The sequence below is a fragment of the Mugil cephalus genome, chromosome 13, assembly GCF_022458985.1.
Source record: "Mugil cephalus isolate CIBA_MC_2020 chromosome 13, CIBA_Mcephalus_1.1, whole genome shotgun sequence".
In the NCBI taxonomy this organism is placed as follows: domain Eukaryota; kingdom Metazoa; phylum Chordata; class Actinopteri; order Mugiliformes; family Mugilidae; genus Mugil; species Mugil cephalus.
Genome location: NC_061782.1, coordinates 5,873,126 through 5,899,593, shown reverse-complemented (window position 1 = coordinate 5,899,593; position 26,468 = coordinate 5,873,126). Strand labels below are relative to the sequence as shown.

The 26,468-nt window shown below is 43.5% G+C and overlaps 1 protein-coding gene across 7 annotated transcripts in view; it reads right to left on the bottom strand.

The window, feature by feature from the left end:
* Positions 1-26,468, bottom strand: part of LOC125019070 (adhesion G protein-coupled receptor A3) — a 160,661-nt gene that overhangs the window by 29,999 nt on the left and 104,194 nt on the right. For all 7 annotated transcript variants that reach the window (XR_007114010.1, XR_007114011.1, XR_007114014.1 and 4 more), the window contains exon 15: positions 1,338-1,465. Coding sequence is in view for 1 of the 7 variants with exons in the window: in XM_047603575.1 (XP_047459531.1) it covers positions 1,338-1,465 (128 nt within the window). In the remaining 6 variants the exon portion in view is untranslated. The remainder of the gene's footprint in view (positions 1-1,337; positions 1,466-26,468) is intronic.

Here is a 26,468-nt window from a genome sequence, read left to right as displayed (position 1 = left end):
AGCAGACCATATGATCACTGGTCCTATGCCGAGGCTACACTCAGGTACCTGCTTTGAGCAAGCACTTAAAATTAAAAAGACAAACTGCTCCCTGGGTGCCTTGCATGGCTGCCCACTGTGGTCACTTGGACGGGTTATATGTGGAAACAAATACTTGGTATGTACATTCATATACACAAGTAAAGCTGATTTGATTTGAAAGAGAAATCTACAGGCAAAGAATGAAAAACAAATCAAAAACGAGGTCACTGTTATGATTAAAAACCAAAGAAAAGAAATTACTGTATTGATCCCATGGGGGGAAATTATTTTTCTGCATTCGACTCATCTATTTGTTAACAAATAGCAAACTATGTGAAGACCCCATTGATCAAATATGAAAAGACACACACACACTTCTTTCCAATATTTAGTTAGGCAGAAATGCAGAAACGCGTCTACATTTCATTTGAATCAATAACCCAGGTCTTCTGCTGCAACTTTCACCATGTCTTGCAAATATCAGTCCTGCAGCGCTAGATGACAGTGAGTGATGCTGCTGTTCGGAGACCCAGATGCTGTCATCGCTATCTGACTGCAGAAGGACACATCCGCCACATCCGTCCCACATGTCACAGACAGACATAAACTGAAATCCTCCTGAGCCTTCACACTCTTTCTTTCTTCAAATTTGCACCTTTGTCCCAGTAAGGGAAGAAAAATATAAATAAAAATATAAAAATATAAATAGTGTGTCTGGGAATATACCCGTTAACTATGTTATTCTACAGATGAAACAATCTTTCATTGAAAATGTGACATGAGTCATTTCTGCGTTTCTTCGCATTAAAATGGATGGAAGCCTATTACAATAATATCGCATTAATGCCAAAGACCGAATAAAGTGAGTGATGCTCTGTGGCAGCGAGAGAGGATGGATCGGGATGCTGAAACTATATGCCAGTCGGTCTCCTTCCTGCTTTAATAACAGCATCTGCTGCAGATGAAGCTGAAACATGATGCTTAGTTTGCTCTTATGGAATAAAAAGGCAGAACGTGACCTGAGAACCTCTTAAAGTCTGTGCATTTCCGCTCTGGCTGTCTGACACACGCACACATTTGTGTATTTGCATTATATCCTCTTAGTCATATAGATGGGCAGAGGCATGGTGTGGTACTTTACGAAAGCCTGAAGCATCTGACTCACACCAGAGTCAGCCCGGGATCTATGACAGAGGAGTCAAAAACAACCGTGAAGGTAAAAAGGCAAAAAAAAAAAAAGTCTGGATGAGCGTTTAGAAGTTAACGGCTATGATTTCAAATTAACACAGAGAATCGCAGCGGTGATTGGTTCTTACCTGTGGTGCACTATGTACGTGATGATGGAGGCGAAGAGGCAGAGTAACATGACCGCCGTGCAGGCATACACGACCGGGTGCAAAAACTCCCCAGGGTACGGGGGGAAAGACAGCACCTTCTTCAGATCCTGAGGCAGAACAAAAATAAAAAAACAAAAAAAAGAGAGAGAGAAAAAAACAGAGATCAGACAAATGTAATCACAAATACAGTATCATAAAAAAAATAAAAAAATAATACGAACAGCGAGGAAGAACTGAGCGGGCACAGGGACAACACTTCCAACAATCCACTCAAAGAGGGAGATGATGAGCTCTACATATGCATGGGCACAGTATACCGTGCAGATGAGATACTGAAGCAAAAATGCAAATGAATGTCAAGGAAATATCTCCGGGTTAAGAGTGCTGTCCAAATCAGCATAAAAGAGTAACAACCCTGTCGAGTGAATATTTTTCCCTTTGCATTTACATTTTGCATTTAAGGCTTGAAGCTGACACTCTCAGCCGGTGCCAGTGAATGCGACAATAGCTAAGCTTCCCAGTCTGCCAGAATCAAAAGCAAAACAGAAACGGGTAAGGAGCCAGGCAAACAAAATAAAACGAAAGCAAACTAAAGTCTCTCTTTATGCCTCTAAATGACATATTACAAACAGATGGCCATTACGCTCTTATCAACATCACAGTCGGTTTGTTTGGTAATTTTTTTGTACATGAATTCAGCTTTTGTGTGTGACTGCTGCAGCTCAAAAACTCTCAGAGCGCACCCCGCTTTTATAATGCTGCCGTGTATCGTTATATCTGTGAGCTTCAGATCTGCATTCTGAGGAGATAAAACAGGCCGTTGTAAAGTTCGAGTTCATGCACTCGGCCGCCCTCGCTCCACGCCACGGGCACCCGCGCTGACGTCACAACTTGGGCTCCATCACGTCGACGCGGCTAAATAAAGCGCACCTTATCTCCATAACGCCGCCAGCTCAGCGCGAGTTTGTGTCTGCGAGACTGATCCACATACACGCTGTCTGACTCCATCATTGTCTCAGCGAGTAGCCGAGTGGGATATTCTCTCTCGGCGGGTTTATCTGAAAGGGCTGATAGGCCTGTCGGGGGCCGTCAGGGGTCATGATCTGCAACTGAGCATTTACAAGCGCGGCTGTAAAGTCGTGGGCCGAGCTGAAATTAAATATTTGGGCGACACAAGATGGGGGAGATGTAGAGCAGGAAAGCGTGCGGTAGAGATGCTTACAACCCTAATCAGTTTAATGGAGCCTTTCTGATGTCTTTAAGGAGTAGTAGTAAGGAGGGCAGTAAAGAAGCTTTAAATGTCCAAATTATTGCACTGAAACTGTTGCACCATCTTCCAGAGACTAATTATTCTTTCACTTCTTGAAAACTGATATATCATACATCGATCAGGCATAACATTATGACCACTGACAGGAAGTGAATAACATTGACCATCTTGTGGCAATTCACTGTTCTGCTTGGAAACTTTTGGACCTGGGATTCATTTGTGTGGATATTACTTAGACATGTAGCACCCATCTAGACCAGACCAGACACAAGCCTCTACCACCACACACTACAGCAAAGACACCTCAACCCATAGGACCCACTGGCCCCTATGTGGTGGCAAAGGTCATAACGATATGCCTGATCGGTGTATATGTGGTCTCAATTATGATGCATTCTGTGACACATACCAAAATAACCATCCACCATCAATACCAGTCATGAACAACCATACATTCGTCCAAACATTGTGACCTCACAGCCCTTATATACCGTGTGCTCCATACAACCAACTCCCACCCACTGAGGCATAGACCTATAAAACCTTTGAAGGATCCCTGCAGCATCTGGAATCAAGACATTAGCAAAAGATCCTTGGAGTTTTTTTGTTTTAGAGTTGCTCCCAACCTGATCGTATAGCCATAAGGTTCTGGCTCTTGTTAAAGTCGCCCTTGTCCTTAAACGTCGCCATTTCTCTAGCATCCAGCACGTTCATTACAAGAACCAAATATTGATTTAATCCAGAACTTGACATGCACCAGTTGGACAGTGAACAATAAAATAATAATAATATACTATAGCAATGACTACTTTAACCAGACACCTGCTTGATAAACTTGAATAAACTCAAATAAATAGTAATAATAATAAAGTAAGCAATGGAGTAAACAGTGTCTTCATCTGCTCTCAAATAAATGTCCGCACACATGAATAATTTACTTCTACTAATTCTCGAGTTCTCGATTCAAAACAGTCAGCTGGAGACATTGGAAATGTCAGCTGGAAAAGGCATCTTGAAACAACTCATGGAGTTATTGTTACTTTAATAAGCTAGCTGGCTGCCGCTGATAAAAGTCTGTGGGTTGTCATCTCAGCCAAGAAAAAAAAAAAAAAAATGGACTGTTCCCAGCTAGAAATGGTGCCAGCGTTTGTCTGAAATGATGGACCGCCACTTTCAAAAATGACATGAAAAGAATTTCATGCTGTTGAATCTGCCGGAGTCATTATTTTAAAAGATGTGTGTGTTTTTGTGGCAGTCTGACCGAAAGTAGAAACAGTGACTAAGTGTGGCTGGGTTTAGCGTGCCCTCTGGCTGTTGGATAAACCTGAGCATCTAGAGGAAAGCTGCATAGACCCTGAGAGGAACAAAGGAACAGTGGGCCAGAACAAAACACTAGACAGGTCCTAGGTAGGTGGTAAAAGCTGCATTGACTAGTCATAGGGTAGTATTAAATCAGTCCGGAGTGGAAATCTTTTCAGCGGCTAAATGCTTCATGGTCACTAGCCATAAGCTAAGCATGTGCTAAGCATGTTGCACACATATGGACTTACAAGAGCTTAGAATACAGCTGCCTGACTCTACAGACTGATGAGGGTGAGGCAAAAGAAAAGAAGTGGTGAAACCAAAAGAATTAAGCTGAAAGTTGCTAGAACAGACTTCCCATCCAGGATATGATTGAAACTGACAATATAGAGATGCGAGAAATTGGGGAACTTGGAAAATGACAGACGAAAGCATCATTAGTGATTTTGAAAAATAGATACATTTATGATTTTGCAGTTTGTAGCCGAGACAGAAATAACATAAAGCCGAGATAGAAGAAAAGCTTGAAAGAAGTCCTGCAATTAGACGAACAAATGAAACAAAATACAAGAAACAAACTCTAACGAAGAGTGACGGACAGAATGAGGCCCAAACACATCCCAGTTGCAAACAGCTTCACGTAGGTCGACCGTTGCAGTTTTACTGAATTATTTCGTTTGTAAATGTCACGGAATGACAATGAAAACTGGTGTTAATTGCAGCTCTGTGAATCGATGCTCCTGGTTAAAAAATGTCCTGAAGCATCAGAAATCATGATGAAATTAAGCCGTTTTATACTTAAAGTGCAAACAGCACAGGGTCATAAAACGTAAACTCGTGCAAACATTCCGTTAGGAAGCATTCACTGCAGTGGTAGAAACCTGCTCGACCATACTGAGACGAGTGACAGGCGCTCCAGTTAAATGCTTTAGTTGTGAGGGAGGAAGTCAAACAGTCTCATAGGACAAGTTATCATCATCGCTGGGCTTATTGGCTGCATGTCAGTCTCTTCCCTCCTGAGTGTTAAACCATTTCTCATCCCAACAAATAAAAGTCACCAGCCCACAGCTGTGTGCTGAGCCATTTGCCTTCTTACCAAAAAGCAGTAGCACTCATACAAGAAATGAATGGATTGTGCACTGAAACTCAATGTCAGTCGAGTTGGATATTCAATTTCCAATTCCGGAACATTACAAACCGTTTAGAATTTATGCGATTGAATTATTGACAGATTTATCTGACGCATCATCCACCATCTTTTCAAGGTTTTCGGATTTCTATTAAATCCCCTCAATTCCATTTAAAAACATCATTGTGGCACCGTACTGCCCATTAACACCACAGCCAAAAATCAAACATGCTGCCCTTTCTGACTACGCTCAATTTATTAGCATTTCACAGTTTATGCACAAGATACTTGAAACACATTTAGAATTAGTGCTATGCAAATTGGACACTGATTAAAAGCCTAAAAGCTCCCCAAAAAAAAGCAGAATGCACCATTACTGGGAGTCCAGGTGAACCAAGAGAGCCTAACATCGCCATCCCTGCTGAGCTGTTGACAGAGCAGCTTAAAACAGGCATGACTAAATGTGCACAACCAACTGAGGTCCTGGAATCTGAACCACGGGACACGACCAAAGGACTGCTGAGGTCCAGATGTTCAGTTTCACTGCAAAAGTGTATTATTTTTGCCAGCATTACAGAAAGTTACATCATGCTAGACTTAAAAAAAAAATAAAAAATCTGATCACGTTTACTGAAAATATAGCCAGAATAATTATTCATTAATTGGTTTGCAGTGAATTTATCTGATAATCCATTAACCACAGTTACAAATATCTACAGAATGATTTGTTTAGTCTCGCAGAAATATTCCAGTTGCTTCTTAATTAAAGTTGTGATATCAATTTAACATCTCACCACCTTTATTTCTTCAAATAGAGAAATGTGGGAATAAAAAAAAAATTAAGAGGTAATATCTCAAGCAAAGTGAACAGGGCAACTCCAGCTAAAAGAAGGCCAGCAGTAGCCTGAAGCCTTGAGAACAGCAAGAAGGAGAAGAAGAAGAAGAAGAAGGCACGCAGGGGGAAGTAGACCGGCTGAGAGTGAATGAGTAACAACCCCTCTTGAACAACTACAATAGAGGTACCCTTGAGCGAGGTGCCGAACAGCTGCTCGGTGGCTAACGGTGGAGGAACTGCCATTTTATGGGGCGGCGTGCAGCATAGTATGAAAGCGAAGAAGGGCAGAGCTGAACGTGCGCGGTCAGCAGAACCTCCTCTAGACAAAGGTTAAAAAAGACCTTACAGCAGGCAGAGCTGGGGGAGTGGAGGAAAAATCGCAGGGAACAAAGGAAGAAGGATGAAGGGAGACTGTCCCTTTCAACAGATGAATCGGCCCGCGGAAAAAATGGCGAGACGGGCTACAGGGTGCCCTGGACAAATTGTTCACACGGCTCCTTGAAGCAGCGTTTGTGCTCCTGGGATGATGTGGGCCAAACTGCAGAAGCACATTGTGAAGCGGGGACCTGAGTGTGATGAATGTAGAATATATATACAGAAAATACTGTATATAAACTGAATACTGACTATCGGGAACCATATTTTGACCTCTGTCCTTTTCACTCCAGGTCGACTACTCTTGAGTTTTACACCGATCAGTCACAACATAAAACCCACTTAAAGGAGAAGTGAATAACACACCCACATCTTTTGAGAATGCAATGTGAAACTTTTGGTCTACCACCCCCATAGCAATAACACTCCTTTATGGCAGAAGCCATCCTCCAGCCGGATGAAAGTGTTGACTTAGCCTCCAAATTTACTAGATCCCAAACTGATCAAGTATCTGTGGGATGATCCACAGAGGACCCTCCCCTCAGCCCACAGAACACCCTCAGAAGGTCCATACCCATTCTTTGATGTGCCACAACAGTTTTGCAGGCACAACGGAGACCTACACAATATTAGGCAGGTGGTCGTTGTTATGCCTGATAAGATGACTGAGGATTTAAGTTATGTATAGATTTTTCTCTGCTGTGCACCAGATAAACACAGAAATTGAGATTCCCTCGTTAACCCGGTTGTCATGACAACTGAAAGGCTACGCACATAACCCGCACCGTGTTCTGAACAACTCTTCCCCGCTTTCCTCTCAGAAATGCAGAATGTCAGCTAGAGGTAGCAGCGGCCACCTTCAAATGTGCTTCCCCCCACTCCAGTTATTACCATTATTGCTATCATATCACGCCACAGCGCTGTGGTCGCTTTATTACCGTGTTTGTGCTGCAGGGCAGCGTGACCTGCCCCGCGACAGTGCAATTCATTAAAAGCCTGACAACTATATTAGCATACAGGGCAGCTGAGCTTAGCCCGCTCTGGATTAGCACTGGCATGTTTGGTCTAAACACGCCCTCACTTTCCTATAGTCTCAGCAGCTAAACCTGCCCCTGATCCCCTGTTTGTGTTGGAGTTACAGCTTTAATCCAGGATTCTCCGTCCCCGCGCCAAAATCAGATTACCAGAGTCAATTAAAGTTGATCCATAATCTCGCAGTGGGTGCAGGGTTATTAAGCCTGTAAAATAAAATGGGACGAGTGTATAGCTGATCTGCGAGGACTTACAAGCTGTACAGCTGATTGGTTATCATCATGGACTGCACAACTGGTATAAGCAAATAATCACCGTATTCTGCAAATTTAATGTATGCTTTATTATTAATATTATTATTATTATTATTATTATTGTGGAAATTGAGGCTAGTCTGTGATACATGTCCTCGCAAATGTCTTTCCATGTTATCTAAGTAATCACACTGGTGCATGCAAGGATGCATACACAATGTGGGGGAGAGGGAAGAGGAAGGGAGTGAGAAAAAAAAACAAAACAAAATTAAAATCCTCTGGTGAACAGCCCGCGGGCTCCCAGCTCCCAGCTCCCATCCAGCACTATATTTTATCATCCTTGAGTGGCCGCGCCAACGCTGGAACAGAACCCGGAGTGCGTGTGCAAATCAAACCCGTGGCTTGCCCGTACATAGTGGATAACAGAGAGAGACAGGTCGGGGACAGGGACGGAATAACCTCCGGACTAGACGGCACGTCAGGGGAAAAAAAAAAGAAAAAAAAAAGAAAACGGTCATGCACCATTAATGCGGATCATCAGCATTTCGGTGGTACCTTGTGGCTGTCACTCAGCTCGTAGCTTTGAGATACGCTCGTAATCAGCACCTCGCCCCGGCGAATGTGCAACAGCGGAGGCAAACAAGGCCCACTGTGAAACGAGTAATCAAATAACATGGAATCAAGCACACATCCATCAAATCAACAAGCATTATGAGCTGATGAGGAACCTTGTTCGGAATGAAAGATGAAGCCACTCTAGACGAGCACCATCATTTGATGCACGAACGTATCGGCCGTGCAGTATTTATCTCCCCAAACATCAAGGGGGTATTGTTTCATTAGCATTAATTTCTCTAGAGCCCCAGATTAGAAGTGTCGTATTTAGCTTTAGGCTATTCTAATGCCTTTTCAGAAGTTATTGTAATCGCTGTTCTGAGGAGATATTGAAACCGTGACTATCAAATAAATGAGCTCGTGCACTGCTCAACCTTGCAATAAGTGTACAAGCTCATAATCCCCCCCACCCAACAACAACAACTGGAACAAAGAGATGCAAATTCTCAAGTCTGCAAACGGAATGAATCAATACGAACAAATGTGAGACCACGAGAAGACTGCTTTTTAAATATAGGGCAGAGACACCAGAACGACTCTAATAGCTTTTCTATTGGAGCTTTTATTTATCCAGGGAAGACTTTCAGAGCACGATGGCTCCTTTTAGTCTCATGAAGTGACACACATTGGCTAGTGCATACGACCCAATCTGACCACAGGCCGACTGCTGGTTAAATAGCTTCAGTACACCGGGGGATTTAAAGGGCCAGTGTTTGCCTTGGCTCCTGCAATGCTTGCACTCCCTCCATGTGTGGCTCCCGCTCCTGCTCCTGCTCTACATGTGACTGGCACACCTGAGGTTCATACACTCATAAAGCCCTGCAGTAAATAAGCCCCTGTTTTTCCACCAGTCTTTTGTTTAGCTGTTCAGTTATCAGTCAGCCAGCTCACGCCACGCCTCGTTCAGTTTTTAGTTTTCACGATTTGTCTGCTCATTGTGAATAATTTACCATAAACATTTTTGATCTTTCCTTTGAGGCTGTGTCTGCGCGAGTCCTGCACAAAGTCAAACTGATTCACAACAATATGGTAAACTGAAGTGTTAAGTTTTCAGTATATATTTCAGTATATATACTGTGTGTACAGTTCATTGTGGGATGTTTCTTCACGTAATCTCAGTCTGAGATCAGGACTTTGTGAAGGCCAAACCACTTGGCGCGCATAGTTCAAATCAACATGGCTGCATGTTTGAGATCAAGGATGTTTGAGGAGAAGCTGAAGAATGATGCTGGGACATGTTGGGATCTCAGTCATGGAATAACAGGACAAGACCTACACCATCTGCACTGTTTGTCCATCAGAAGCATCTTCACACAGTTACGAAGAGTTATTCTAAAATTAAACACAGAATGACACGGAACCTTCTGAAAGAGACAGAACGTAATAGAGCTTTGGTCCTCAAAGCATTTTACAGTCAACCAGGCACTGACCTGACCTGACTACCAGGAACAGTGTCTGACTCCACAGCACTTTGATATGAGGACAGAAGGAGACAGGGATTAATCCACCCACCCTGCGATTAACCAACGACCTGTTGTATGTGACAGCCACAGCAAAGTATTACCTCTTAAATCTATCAAATCTATGAAAAAAAAAAAGCAGCAAAGGACAATTGTTGTATGATATGCATACATTATATATTAATGCATGAATTATTACATATTGTAAATATTTGCTTGTGAAATCAGGACACACAAAGTGACTATTTGCTATTTTGGAATGTGTCACAAGCTTGCAAAAGCCTATTAACTAAAAGTAAGGGGAGCAGAGAGGTTTTAAATGTGTGTTAATCCAGATAACGAGCCTAGAACTGAATACAAATTGGCACCAGGCAAAGACACTCAACCCGAGTCCTAAGCCGAGGCTTTTCATTGGATTCCAACCGCAAGCCTGCTCCTCCATACTCGCGAGAAAGCTCTTCTGTCTGTTCAGTCGGTGAACATGAATCAATAAAAATAAATCTGAGAGAAGATTGCTTTAAAATGTAGAGCAAAGAGGCTGGAATGAGACTAAGCTTTTTTTCATTTTAAAGTGAATGTATGAGCAAGCCTGAAACTCCGCTCCCCAGCCTGTCTTCCATCGCCATTGTACGTGTGTGTGTGTGTGTGTGTGAGCGAGAGAGATGGTTGGTAGGTGTTGTCTGAGAGGGGTGACTCATCTCTTCCAACTGCTATACACTACAGAATGCTCGGTGGATTGCCGCCCTATGTGTGCTCACACGTGTACACGCTCGTAGGCACATGAATGCATACACAGGGGGCAAATCTTAGCGTGCACACACACACACATATGCCAGAACCACCTCTGCCCCTCATCCACACACCGCTCACGGCTCCCCGAGATGACACGCTGCTCGGCACGCCGAGTGGGAGCATGCATTACCTCCGCCTGCCCCTCGGCCCGTTGCAGGTCGATACGTTTGTACCGAAACATGCCATTTTCTTCTCCTGTAACAGTGGATGAGAACAGGGCAGGGCTCCACAGGTTCTGCTCTGTTAAAAAAAGACGGTGCAGAGGTGACACTGCAAACCCAGCCTCTGCAAGCCGCGCACGAGCCTGCACGCAGCCCCTCCAACAGAATGCACCGCTCTCCGGCAACGCAGGTCTCAGTCGGTAAATAAGCTTAGGTGTGCGTGTGTGGTTCTTAGCGGTGCAGAGCTGCAGCATTTACAAAGGTCTCTTGCAAGCACGCACACACACACTGTTACTGTCCACCATTTTGCCGCTTCTTCATCTCCACTACGGACCCCTAACATCCCTTTTTATCACCAGCCGACAACATAAAAGCAACCGTGCAACATTGGGCGCTTGATAACGCCATTTCCATCGTCATAGAAACCAGGATGTTGGCACAGCTATGTGGAGCGAAATGCCTCTTTGCAGGGGTCTTGCCTCGGTCGCCCCCCGAAAAATAAGCGCTTTCAAAATTAATGACCTCGATGTGCTGCTGTGCTCTGCGCGGTCAGAAAAGTGATAGTGCTAGACTGCTGCTGCCATGTGCTCTAAATGAGGTGGCTTCAGCCCCCTGAGACAAAGATGCCGAGAAAGAAGGGAGGTAAGGGGCACTCATGAATGAATGCAGTCAGCTGTGCAAAGAATGCATGCATGAAGAATATGCTATGTGGTGCATGTACCAGAAGAAAAAAAAAAACGCTTGTAGCAGGGACAGTGAGGAAAAAGCAGCGACAGAGGAGATAAGGAGATGAATAATAACAGCATTATATAGACAAAAACCACAGAGACGGACAGAGAGAGAAGGACAGATAGGTAAATCATTAGCCCTTCAGTCCAGGAAAGAACTGTGTGTCTCACTCTGTCTCCCCCTTGGTCTCTTTCCCGTTCCCTGTATCCCTGTACCGCAATGCAATTTCCATCCATTTTTGATTACAGATTGCTCACGGTGATCTCAGCCCAGTTCCATTTTGCCATCTGACAGTTGCGCTATCTGTGCCACTTAGACCTAAGTGGACGCTCAATCTCCTCTGCCGGCAATTTACATGTTTGCATCTCGTTACAGCCATTTGTAAAGGCAAAGGCAGAGCGTTGGGACAGTGAATGTGGAGGGAATTTCAGGGCCCAGATTAGTTTTCACCTTTGATACCAGAGCGCATCTGTCACCCGCCGGAATGGGATTTCGGAGAGGTTTTTTTTTTTTTTTTTTGAGCGAGCTATGAGGTTGAAACGCAGCTTCACAAAGGCCCGTCTTTGGGTGTATAATTCACTCTGACATAGATACTTTTACACGTATCCACAGTCCCAAACACACATGAGCTCACACCAAGATGTAGACAAAACACATGAGTACACAATCCCACTGCACACGGCAGATAAAACCCAATGGAAAAAATGTTTTCCTTTTAAAACAATCTCTCCTGCCATCCATCAAGCTAACATTGTTGTGTTCGTTCAGACTCCCTTGTCAGTAATCCTAATTGCCCGATGAGGCCGCCCAGCTGAGACCTTGGACAATTTGAAGAGCTAACACTGGAACAGTCACATGTTTTATTAAGGCCACTTCACTGGATTCTTTCCTTAGGATTCCTGTAATATAATATTAATTGGACTTCATGCAGCAGTGTGGTGTGGGATTTATCCAAACTATAGCTGGGCACCAGAAAGGAGAATAAATTATATTTTCAACTCATCATTTTAATATTTACGGAATAATAAATAGTACAGTTAGCCTGGCTAGCTCGGTGCCTGTGCTACAAAGAATGAGTATAAAATGAAAACCGGTTTTAGTTATATTACACAGATTAAATTCAAACCACGTTATTCCTCGATCAGGCATAACATTATGACCACCCTCCAAACATTATGTAGGTCTCCCTTCTGCCTCCAGAACAGTTGTGACTCATCAGAGAATGGACATGGGTTTTCTGAGGGTCTGTTTTTGTGGGTTGCATCCTGCAAGGAGTGTCATTACTATGGGGTGGGGGGTGTCTGGTCTGTCTAAGTAACATCCACACAAATGTCAGGTCCAAAAGTTTCCCAGCAGAACACTGAATTGTCCCAAGATGGTCAATGTTATTCACTTTTCCTGTCAGTGGTCATAATGTTATGCTTGATTGATGTATGATATATCAGTTTTCAAGAAGTGACAGTCCAGTGAAAGGCCAATCGATCTCTGGAAGATGGTGCAACAGCATCAGTGCAATAATTTGGACATTTAAAGCTTCTTTACTGCCCTCCTTACTACTTCTCCTTAAAGACAGGTCTATATGGGTGGTAGGAGTCTAAGTAATACCCAAACAAAAGGTCCAAAAGTCTCCTAGCAAAACACTGAATAGTCACAAGATGATCAATGTTAGCTACTTCCGCTGCCAGTGGTTGTAATGTTGTGGCTGAAGTATTAACGACTCGCACTAGCGTAGGCTACATGCGTACGTTACTGTGTCTATGTCCCGCAGAACCCTAAATGAGCTTTAACTTATCCCTTTTCTTCTCTGTTCTCCTCCACGCTACTTTTCTTAGTTGATTTTTTTCTCAGTTTTTCTCAGGTGTGTCAAATGTATCTCCTCCCTTCCCTGTCTACACGGAATACGTTCGGTCTACAGTACAACTCTGTCATCATTTTTAATAGCTATTTCTTTGTTGTTGCAAACAGCTGTCCGAGGTAGGGGAACAGACTCTTTGAACAGATTCTCCTGAGGTTTCTTACATTTTTTTTTCTCATCTGCTGAGATTAGGAGGTTTGAGGAGTTGCTACCTTGCTACTATCTTGGGTCTATGAAGCCCTGTGAGACAGCGCAACAACCGGTGTGTGAGCAGTACTTAAAATGTGTGATTTCCAGACCTTGAAATTTGCTTTACCTCACACATCTGTGTGGTATTTTTGGAGCCGAGCACAGGGAGACTGGTGAAAAGGTGGGAGGAGACACACAAGCACACACACCCACACAGGTAGGAGGTTCATTCAGATAGGGTAACACAAAGCGAGCTGTTGATATTTTGGTGGAGTCATACACTTTGGGCTGAGAGTAGACGCCTCAGAAGCGCAGTCACTCTCTGGGCGTTGGTTTGGCATCCACAGGATACTCTTCGAAATGTTCTTAAACCATTTACATTCGTCCCTCCCCCGGTCAGTAGATTTGTTTATTGCTGCCTTCAAACTGAAATTGTGGTTACAACATGAGAATCCGTGCACATTGAAGTCTTGGCATCCAAGTTGTAAAGGCAGTTGTTGTCATCCAGAAGCCACGTGGACACTGAGCAAGGAATGAACAGGAAACTTAAATTAAAAATCAAGAAAGGCATAATGGAAGCTGGCGGCAGAATGAAAACTCCACTTGTGAGGTCGTGAATATCACAAGAAGGGATTACTGATATGGGCTCCCTCTTGTAAACACGTTTGAAAGCAGCATCGGTCCGCATAAAAGCCATTACACTGTTTTGAAGCGAGAGTGTTGGTGGTGAGCACTAGTCTATAATTTAGTATAAGTGATCCTTGAGGTACCTATTGTCTATAGCTGCTTTAATCTGTGTAAAGATCTCCTCTCTCTGGCTGTCAAATCCCTGCAGCCAGCCGACCGCACATACGTAGAGAGAGCTGCCACCTCTGGTTTTAGAAGTGCCGTGTCAGAGCGCAGTGCCATTACGCACAACCTTCCGCTGCGTTTACCTTTATTAAATCATGTGTAAATGGCTCCATACTGTGCACACGCTCATCGGCTACGGTACTGGTGTTCTGTCGTTTGTGTGGGAGGTGTCACCAAGCTTTCGCTACCGCATTCCATGGCATGCCTTTCTATCCTACTGTCTTCACCACAAAAGAAGCATTTCACGTTTTATTCCTGAAAATACATTATGATTGGTCACATTTTTAGCTCCAGCATACCCTGGCTATATATGACATGAAATCCATTGACATTCTCTTATCATTGTTATTGCATATGTTGCATGAAAAAACCCCATAAAAAAACCAACACAATTTGCATCTGGCTACAGATCTGAGGTGTTCTGCACCACTCAGACAAGCAGATAATTTCCAGTAGAGGCCCTTTTCTCCCCATTTGTTGAGCTCATCACTGTGACGCAGATGTTCAAGGCGGTGAGATCAGTGATGTGGCCAGCCAAGAGTGAATTTATTAACCATCACGCCTTCGGATTTGTATTCAACTTTCCCCACAGTTGAAGTCACACACAGGAGGTAGGATATAGACGTGCACATAGGCGTTTCTTGCATTTGCATGGTTAAAATAAGGGCCACTGTGATATTGGGCTATGGATACAGATTTCACTTCAGCAATCGACTAATGCCTTACCTTACTCCTCCTGCACTGTTAATATACACCAATCTTACATAACATTACGACTAGCTTCCTACTATTGTGTAGGTCTAACTTGAGCCTCCAAACAACTTGTGACTCATCAGAGAATGGACATGGATCTTCTGAGGGTGTCCTGTGGTGTCTGGAAACAGGATGTTGTTAGTGTGGGGGGCCTTTGAGTCCTATGGGTTGGGGGAAGGGGCCTCTGTGGATCAACCCGCAAGATACTTGATCACTTTTGGATCAAGTAAATTCGGAGGCCAGGCCCTAACCATAACCCTAACCCTAACACGTTACGCTGCTCTTCAGGTTTTGTTTTGTTTTTTCAGCTGTTTCAAAATTGATTTTGTGAGTGTGTCTGTGTCAGGCTGCATCCTTCAGGGGATGGCTGGTAGGCTGGTGGTACATGTCTGAGTAACACCCACACAAATGCCAAGTCCAAACATTTCCCAGTGAAACAGAAGTATTGTCTCAAGATGGTCAATCTTGTTCACTTCGCCTGCGTTCCTGAGGTCTTAATGTTGTGGCTGATTGGTGTATGATGTCTTACTGGTTTAAGCGAAGTAGTCAGAAGAACCACTATGGGAATGCATCTACTGGACCTACATTTGGTGCCAATCAATAAGGTTTTATGCGTTTCTTTGGTATCAGGGCTCGATTTAAATGGGGCGGCACATAAACTAGAAAGAATATGGTCATGGTAATAAAGTACCATGGCAACCAATGAGACAGCGTAGCTTATTGATGTGCTAGGTGTAATTCGTTGGCCACCTTTGAACGAGGTAGTACTGGTTTTTTGTTTGTTTTTCATATTTGTTAAATTCACAGACAAAAAGAACTACTGAACCAGTCTCATCCTTTAAGTGTATAGCTCTTACCACTTTCTGGTGTGTCCTCTCAGAGGGAACAAATGCATATTTGAACTATCTGTCCCAGATATCATCAGGTGGTCTTATAACGCCTGATTGAAAATGAAGGTGAAAAAAAAAAAAAGGAAAATAGGACAATTTGCAAGGGTGGGTTTAATCCAACAAATCCTCAGCAGCTCCATTATTGCCAGAGAATATTTTCCTGGATAAAAAAAAGTGAATATCACACCACACTTGTTGTGTTTCCATGCCCCCTAGAAACGTGCAATAAAAAATGGTAATGGAAACACCTACATTTCAAAAATCTCTAAAATATCCAAAGCTACAACACTTTTACGCTCTCATGAGGTGGTTTTTCAGATGTATGGAAATAACAGTTTATCACAAAAGTGCAATGGAAACACTTTTTTTTCCCGCATTTCCCTGTCACAGGCGTCACTGCAGATGATGCAGGGGGTCATGTGACCAGTTCATTTGACGTCCATATTTCTCAAAGTGAAGTCACGTGTGACGAGAATTTAAGAGAATTACGGGATATCGCAAAACACCTTTCAATGGAAAATCGTATAACGCATACTTTGTACTTTTAATTTTACAAACATCGCTTTTATTTTTGCGAAAAAGTCGAACAGAATTGCAGCTACTGATTTACAAACTACGTGACATCAGACTAAAAATCAGAAGGGCTCTCAATAGACCTTGCCAAAAGATATACTCCTTTGCCCGTCATGTTATTGCTGCCCCTTCGAATTACATAAGTCTCATTTTCTGCTTGTCCTTATCTTCCTGCAAGGAGTGCATACAGGGCCACGTTGCATCAATAGCCGCTCCCTAATTATAAGGCTAAAAAACCCCAGCAGCAGCAGCAGCAGCAGGGGCAGCTCCACGCCCTTACAGTACATTAAAAATACACAACTGCAGGGCTGTACTCTTCTTGTATGCTGAGGAGAATGATGCACTTTTACACAGCGATGGGGATGTGGGGTGAAACGGTTGTGAGGGATTGTGACTGCTAGTGGCAGAAAAGCCTATGATGTGTAACGAAAGAGCTACTTGCAAGCATTGATTTTTTTTCTTGTATATTATGAAGATGGTCACCTTTAACCCTCTGCCTTTTTGGGTTTTTGCGGTAATATACTTTTACTGATCGGAGCCTCGAGCCTGCAGGGAAACAAGTTGGCAGAGGAGGGCGTTATGGGAGATGCCCAGCTTGGCTGACAACAGAAGTGGACCTGGAGACAGGCAGCCAACGGGGTCGGATCACTTTGTCCGGTGCCACAATGGAGAAAAAAATAAGCTCTTAACGTGTTTGTCTAGACTGCACAGCATTGTGCAAATGAAGTGCTGGCCAGTCCGGTTAAATGCAGCACACAAATACAGCAACCCCATTGAAAGCCAGTGACAGAAGCTCAAACAGAAGCAGATAGCGGAAGGAGAGAAAGACAGAGAGACTGTTTACATGGCCTGCCCTCATTTCTACCAAGCTGTCTCTGGGGTTCAGAGAGGGTCGCGCTGTCGGCTAGGGAACAGCTGGTGAAACAGGGGACGGGGAGAGGGGACGTTTTGACATGGACGGCTTCAGATCAGATGCCACGTTACGATGTGAACAATTCTTCTTCTTTTTTTTTTTTTGTCTGTGACTGCGTGTTCCAACAATGTTCCCAGACATGAATCATGTATGTCAGATGGCCTCCGTCGCATGCAAGAGGACTAGCGGGAGCGATTTCGTTTTAATCATTTGTGACTAATTGTAGGCCGCGCAGCAGATGTATGCGAGTCCGCGCTGCTTATTTTTGCAACACAAGAAAAAAAGGAAAAAGTCGCATTTTCATCTCACCCAAGTGCTCATATCTGACTAATTGTTTGAGGAAGTGTGTGCCAAAATCATCAACTCGGAAATAAAATCAAAACGCGACTACATCATTATCGTTCATAAAGACGACTTGTCAGCAAGGATAGTTTTACATTTCAAGCAAGCCGTTTGCCTGGGTATAAAACCTTTGCACAGTTTTGGCTGCCAATTAATCAGTGACTGCACATAAACAACATCAAAACAGCGAGACCTCCGAATAGCCCATTAACTTCCTTAACGCACACACCGACATGCAACAATCCCTTCTGCTGCCAGCAGTGCTATTATAATCTCTCATACACTTAGCTGAGGAGCATACATAATTTGAATAACAATAGGTTAAAGCAATGCAATTTGTACCCAGGCTAAATGAGGGATACGCATTAAAAATAGAACGCCAAACATTGAGCGTCGGGAAAAAAGGGGGCCCATGGTAGGTGTCGGCTCACTTCGGCAATGCCAGAGCGAAACTGTTGATAAATGCTGGTCTGTGAGCTCTGAACTCATTAGCCAGGGAGAAAACAATCTGCATCACATGTCAGGTTACTGGCCAGCAGCAATGTGTTGTGGGAGTGCAGGGGGCTGCTGGATGAGCTGGTCCCTTTCCCCTTTTTCACACCAAAGCAAGTCTGCAGTCAGCAAACACTGAGAGGTTAAATCAGAGCAGTAGCAACGGAATAAAAAAAAAAAAAAAAAGGTCTGCAGTGGCGCCGTGGATTCAGCACATAAACACACACACACACACACAAAGCAATCCTCACGTGTTAAAGTAACCGTGCCTGACATCAACCTTAAGTTAACGCTTTCAAACGGAACACGAGTGCATTTATTAAACATTAACGTAAGCCAAACCCCCGGCTCTTGAGCGGTAAGTGTAACGTCAGTGTAACCGGTTAAGTCAGCTGCTGGTTAGGAGGCTGAGCGGAGGCCGCCCCCTCTCGCGGCTGGAGGTGGATTAGTGCTCGTCTGGCGGATGCTCGCTTTTGGAACGAGTGCAAGCGAGGTGAAGGGTGAGAGGTAGTTGATGCTCAGTGGGCTGCAGATAATTAGCATTTACTCTAAGAGTTAGCATAAGCTGCACAATTATGACAAAGCTTAACACCAATGCAACTATGAATTACTGATATTTTCTGCGGCTTTACGGCGCATTCAGTCGTATTTCGCATTTTCCAGCACATCAGGGTCCCTCCTCGTGGTTTTATCAGCTACCAAACAGCTATGATATCCGCATTCAGTAAAGCAATAGGTTGGGGAAAAACACTAATTGGCTTTCATGCTGTGAGTTAGATGAGAAGATTAATGGTCCTGTTATGACTGTCCAGCACATGTGAAGTTACAGCCAGCAGTTGGTTGGCTTAGCCTCACATGGAGAGTGCAAACAGACAAACCTGGCTAGTCTGGCTCCATCCAAGAGTAACAACATCCCGGAACCTCTAAAGCCACTGATAGATCTCTCACGGCCTGAGGGACAAATGACCTCCTCAACATGTCCATGGAGCACAGAGACAGCAACCTGTCACTGATCCACCTTCTCTGTCTGACTATGGTGTCGTGTAGAGGGTGGTGGACATTGTTCATCATGGACTGGAGTTTGTTCAAGGTCTTTCCCTTTGCCACCAATGTTAGGGACTCCAGCGAGACCACAGAGCAAGTCTTCTGTATCAGTTTGTCCACTGCGGGGTGTTTCTCTTCTTAGTGCTGCCTCCCCAGCACACCACAGCTTAGAATAGTCTGGTAGAACATGTCCAGCAGCTTCCAGAAGATATTAAACTGCCTTAGCCTTCAGGGGAAATGGAGACGGCTCTGACCTTTTTTGTATACTGAGTCTATGTTAGCTGACCGGTCCAGTTTGTGATCCAGCTGTAGATCCAGGTACTTATAGGTCTGAACCACCTCTACACACTCCCCGTTGATGGGTATAGGCTGCAGGTGGGCCCTGAACCAGCTCTTGTCCATCCCTGATACACCCCACAATTCCAGAATTCCCTGAGAACTTCTACAGGTGACACGACTCGTGTGTTGTGCTTAAAGCACATTGTCTTTTCCTTACTTATACCTGCTAACGTGGCGTGGATTTACATCAGGACTACTTCTTATCCCTTAATTTATCAGACGTATCAGGCCTATTCTCATTCAACTGCTTACTTACGCTTTCATAAGTGCAAGTGTTAAGCATTTCCCTAAACGTGAAACTATGGCTTTCAGCAAAATTACTTTTTGCTATCACCCACAATCCGCTTTTTTTCCAGCAGTAACGTCCCTAATCTGTAAAAGGATCTTAATCTCAGCAAATTGCACCCATAATAGATATCAGTACGTAGGTAACAGGTATGGCCAGCAGAATTCACTATCATACTGGCAGTACATGAGGTATTTTTTTGTTTGTATTGAAAAGAGATCTCCAGATCATAATTACTCTTATTAAAACAGTGGAGAAATTAAGAATAGCACTTACTTTTGTAGCACACTGTTCTCTTATTTTACACTCTTTGCATGGGAGGTGAATGAATGACAGGTCTGCTAAAGTATTAAATTTGATATGTGTGTATACTAGCAGTCAGAACGTATGACTCTTTCTATGGTGCAGAGAGACCTGGTTAGATTCACATACATCTACTGAATCTAATAAAACCACTGTAGCCCAATAGCTTCCCATTGCCTACTAGGAAATATTACTACAATGACACTTGTAGAAGCACAACCAATGTTTATTTTTGACTATGTGGTCCCCACATTTGAATTTCATGTCAACCTAAAAAAGATTTTAAGTCAGTTAGTCTATGGTACCAAATAGTTGGCGCATGTTGGAGCTCATTTGAATCCAGTCCACAGTGTCTTAAGAGTACTCACAGTTCCTGGGATGCAGGATGTTGTTACATAGTGCTGACATAGTTTGGCAATACACTCCTTTAGCAGTGTCCTGTCACTGTGGTTCACACGTTCATAAGTATCCAGTAGGTTCTCAACAGCTTGATGCAATAAGTGTTTCCCAAGCTGAAGTCTCTTATACCACTAGCACGAGGAGCTAACTGGCAAAAGTCTGCAGTGTGGTCACGGCTTCCCATCAAAAAGGCTCCCACAAACTTAAAAATCTACAGCTTCCTGAACTATGTTTTTAGCAGTGACTTTCTTCTTTCTCGCTCCATCTCTCTCCTCTCAGTCCCACCAGCCTGGAAACCTGGCATGTTAACTTAAACATCAATAATTGGCCAATCAAAGACTGTGGTGTGTTCAGTAACCATCTTGAACATAGGACATTCCATACACTTAATGAATCTTCCCAAGTACCAGTAGTCCTCTATGCAATTACCACATTTTGCACTTTAAAAATTCATGCCGAAGGCCTGAAAAGATCGTCAGGCGGGCTGGATTTGGCACCACGGGCCGTGTGTTTGACACCCCTGTCCTTGACAAAAATTCCCCTACTTTTAAACCCACTATCATCTAACACACAGTCAGGCATTACCCCCTGTGTGTTGATATCAGAGGCCGCCATCACCCGTCCTTCTTCCCCTCCCACTACAATGCATATCAACAAAAAAATAAATAAAAATGCCAGCGCGGTGCCGCCGTGAGACGGGGTGGCATATCTAAGCAGGGCATCGTCATTATCACTGTAAATCCCTTCATCTTCCCTGAAACGCCAAAGCTCCTTTAGCATCGACATTTCACAGAGACAGAAAAGTCCAGTGTGTGAAGATAAAGTTAACCACGCTGAAGCTGGGGGCTCTCTTGAGGGCAAACAATGAAAGCTGGCTTGTTGTCTCATTGTGTCTGTCTTGAACACATATGAGGACAAAGGACTAATGAGGACACTTGAGAAAAAGAAAAGCGAGAAAACACCTTTTGAGCTACAGAGATTTGGAAAGTTGCCGAGAGGTTATTTTCAATTAAAGACATCTATCTAGAGTCTTACAGTATGTGTGTGTTAGCCATTACTGTTAAATAAGAAAACACCATATGTGAATTGAATTTGAATAAGCAACTCCCTTAAGATGATTTTTTTTTTAGAATGTAATCACAGTCAATTGGTGTCTCTTCAACGAAGCTGAAGCACAGAAGGCTTTCTAATTTTATCCCTCTTATTTATCCCTTCCATTTATTCATCCTTTATTTCCTCCGAGCTACTACCTTTTAAGGGACAATGACGCGATCGAGGTGGCAATTCACATTTTGGAATGCATCATAAAGCAAAGTAAAGCTGATTAATGATATTTGTGCAACGGTGCCGGATTATTCCTGTGTTTTTTCACAGTCATCAGGATAAGCTGTTAAGAGAATGGATGGGCGGATTGTCATAGTCCTTCTGCCATCCTGGTATTTTGCTCCTTTGTAAAGAGGCAGGATGTGGTGGTCAGCGCCAGCAGTCAGCAGTAATGTCACAGTGGTATCGAGCCTGTACAAGGCGCAGCCAATGAGAGCTAATTTATCAGGATGGGATCCTGTCTTGGTCGGTTTGGTTCGAGATGGAGGTGTAGCAGCCAAGACAAGCGAACTGTTTGGCCAAAGTCAAAGAGCTGAAGAACATATCTTTTACTTTCACATTTTCGGGAAGATTTGCTCCAGGGTGACGGACCGCAGCCTGCAGTCTATCTCAGGTGACGTTAAACTGGCTGACAGGATGGAGACCGTTTCTGAAATGCAGCTTTCCCAGCAACTAATAAGCCAGCATTTCCCACACAATGTGAATGGTATAGGGGCCCACCAGGGTCTAATTTGCTCCGCCATGGAAATATTTTTGCACATTTCAAATAATGTTGCGCTTGCATTGTTTTACCTATTGCTCCTGAAAGCATCTTTCCTTTCCTCCCCTTTCACAAGCATTCTTCCCGCAGACTCTCCTGGCTCAAGTGAATTGATCAAAACCCAAAGGAAACTAGATGTAACATGACCTAGTTTAACTTTGTAAGTGTTAAAGTTAGATTGAAAGTCAACTGTTTCCTATAGATTAGTTTATTTAATCAAGACATTTACCAATAGATTACCACATGGAAAGCATTTTGTTTAGTATTCCTGTAACTGAACTAGACAGACTGCTGCTATTTGTTGCTACATCCAATATCTGCATCATTACGGTAATTTACAAAGGGACTGATAACAAAAAATGCATGATATTTTTCAATGTGGCATATATTGTATGAACTGGTTTTCACAGTTGGGAAAGCATCAGCGACTTCCGTAATGTTTTGGGAAACACAAGCTGTTGCATTTGCCGCACTAAAATTCCCGTCACATACCGATACCTTTAACACAACATTAATTCTACAGACAATTTTCAGGAGTATATTTAAGATCAGCCACAAACTCGGTCATCATCGTACAGATTATTCACAGTTAAAACTATTCTAGTGGCACAGATTGTGAGGCAGTTGACCTGTGTATTTCCATGTTATGTTGGAAATGGTATTGTTAATAATTTACTGCTTGGCATTTGAGTTACAAATGATGTACACTTTACTGCACAGCGTTTATTTGACCTACTGTTACTAGCTGCTTTTTTGATGAATAATTTACATGGACACATAAAATGAGTTTACAGAATACAGCTTACACAGTTTAAGCTTAAAAAAGTGTTACCAGGCGTTTTAGCTGACTTGTGACACATTGCAACAATCTGTGAGATGTTAGCAAAAGAGAAAAGTCCCTGTGAAAGTCCTATTAATTTAAATAAATGAACGCCGTAGAAGTTAAAATAACCAAAAAATTTTGTCAATAGGGAAATTTCCCTTCTGTACTTTTCTACTGTAACAATCCCTTGTGACACTTTGAAGGGTGTAGTCATTTGGATTTCATTATGGGCCATGTTTCAACCAATACAGAGAAAAAAAAACATCCCTGCACGCAACTGCAAGCAATCATAAAGCAGAGTGTCATCAGCGTATGTGTGTAGTTTGTTTCATTGATTTCATGAATCAATATCAGATCTATAAAATGAAGATTGATTTGAGGACGGGGAAGTTCAAACTTGCTCGACATCCTTCAGCTACCACAACAGCTACATACACAGCGATGCCTCAGCGTTAACATTCTAACGATAGCACTGTTTCAACATACCATCAGTCTCAATGCCAGTTTCTCTGCTGCTTATTTTTAACGTAAGTAAGCTTTCAAGTGCATTTAAGTTGTATGCAGTAAAACTGTACTTTTGCTTGAAAGGTGGTGTGACTTTTGAATATGTTATATTCGAACTATTTTTTTTTTATCCTTTCATTTAAACCATCCTCACAAAATGTTACAGACTCAGGAACCTTCAGTTCCTTTCAGTTCAGTTCATATGCACGTGACTCTACCAGGTCCAAACAAAAGGGCCACCTGTTCGACTGTGACCAAAGCATCCTCCATTTCCGCTTCACTTCATGTCTTCATCACATTCTGCGTTCGACAGCATATGGGAACATATCTCTGAACAGCTCTCCCCGTATTGGACTGTGGCCTTAAGGCCTTTGTTATGATTGGTTACTCACAAAAGTCAGCCACCCACACTGTGTGTTCTTTCGTTCTAAAGGTCTGCTCCTGCATATTAAACAGTCTGGAGCATTGCAGCAATCAAATGCAGGAACTCCTCCATCGACATTATCACCTCAGCAACTACATTAATAAATAAATGAGATTAGCTAGCTCCGAGACAGCGCACACCACGCAGGGTGGCTGCGGAGAAGAGGTGTGTCTTCTGGGGGGGGGAGTTAAAAGGGGGCCGGTGTGTAGGGTTGAGGCTTGTCACCGTGATGAAGACAGATGATGAGGCTGCATTGCTGTAAACGAGTGAGTCAGCCCTCCCTTCAGACAGACACAGGCCTGCAGGAGGCAGATGGGGGAGGAGGAGGCGGGACAGTAGGAGGGAGACGGGGAAATGCATGGGAACTGTCCCTGGTGCTGAAATCTGGAACGGCTCCTTTCTAACAGCTTCAAGTTCAGCTCAGTGCAAGGAGGAAACAAGTAAAAAAAAAAAAAAAAAAGGGAAACAGAAGTGTGCTGTCTTTCAACAGCTGACCCACATCTGTAAAGAGCTGTATCACTAGTTTTAGTGTATCTGATCTGCTTTCCAACGCAAAAGAGGCAAAGAGGCATTTGTTGTAGCTGTCATTTTTCAGGTGAAACACAATGTCCTAAACAGAAGCTTAGAGATTCTAGCTGTAGTTTTTCCAGGCTGATCTGGTCTAAAGTTGGTTATTTAGCATTCTGACCACAAAGCCAGGGGAAAGGAGACTCACTGCCATGTAATTCCTTGTGAGCCAAGTCAAAAAGTGCTCCTCATTAAAGTTCTGTTATATCCCAAACCTCAGTCCCCAGGAACTATTGTATCGGAGTGTCACGCTGTTAGTCGACTAATCATCTGCACACACACACGCACACACACGCACACACGCACACACACGCACACACACGCACACACACGCACACACACACACACACACACACACACTTACTTCTCAGTTAACTGTGCAATAGAGTCTGGATCAACAGAAATAGGAAATTGCGCCGGTCCCCTCCGCCCACTTCCATCCATATTCTTTCAAATTATTATTTTTTTTTGGTTGCATTATTCATCTTTCAAAGCCGTCCTCCTTTGTGGCTCACCCTCTGTCTGCTTGGCATCACAGACAGATTCTTGCGTTTTATATTGCGCACAGCTGACATATGGTGGCATTCAAGGTCTTCCTTTAAAAGCAAGTGGGTGATACAGCCCTATAAGAGATAGATGTAACTGCTACAGTGTTGCCTGAATGCCAGGGACGTCAGCATCACCTCGTTTAACTCTGTCACAGCAGCTGGAATATCAAACAAAATCATAAAGGCTTTGCAACTCCTTAAGTGAACATCATTTGGTGCTGTTCCAGAGCCTTCAGTGCAGGATTACAAACATTAACGTCACTGATGGAGGTTCCTTATTTGCAAACAATGTAAATTAAACATGGTCAACTTGCAGCAATTGGCAGTTCCTCTCAGTTTGACATGAAACGATTATGCAACAGGTATAGTACTTGCAGAAGCCGCTCTAAGGTATAAAGGTGGTGCACTGTGCAGTATTCTAGATGAGGCCAACGGGAGAATGATGTCACAAGTCCGTAAATAAGGGTCCTTTTCTCGGGCACTGCAGAGACCAGGCGGGTGTGGTAACTGCATTAGTAGACGCGCAATCCCCGACGCAAACGCTCACACAAGACCGTGATGTGCACGTTCCCGTCACGGCTTTCCACCATCACTATGACTTGCCGGACGTGTGTTGAAGTTCAAATCGTTAATCTGATACCAGAGAATTTGACCAAAAAAAGAAAATAAAAAATACCGATCTAGCCTCACTCTGACCGTAAGAAGGTGCCCATTGACGGCGCGCCTGCCCAAGCCCGTGTTTGATAGAAAAATACATGCACAACGACAATCTGACATCTGCTCTCCATCTGACAACAGCTTAGTATTCTCAACAGACACCCCACTCTCTCCCCCTGAGCACCCCCATGCCGTTTTTTCACGCCGCTTTCCCTCAGTACCCTACTCTTTCCCCATCCTATGCGGCTTTTTTCTCGAGCCAGTTTATATCCACACACGAGCGAACAGCGGGATTGAACAGTGCCTTCATAAAATATGCAGGTAAAAAGGCTTCTCGGAAAGCACCGACATCTCAAGCACAACACTTTTCATGCTCCACTGAGAACTGACCTCCCAGTCTAACGAATCCCACTCTTCGGTAAACATCCGGAGGATTTCTTTTCATCCAAAAGAGCGGACCAGGCGCAGCGGCTCTATGGAGCGACTGGGCGATGCGATGCCATTGCGCTTTTGGTATTATCCTCATGAAATCAATTTGA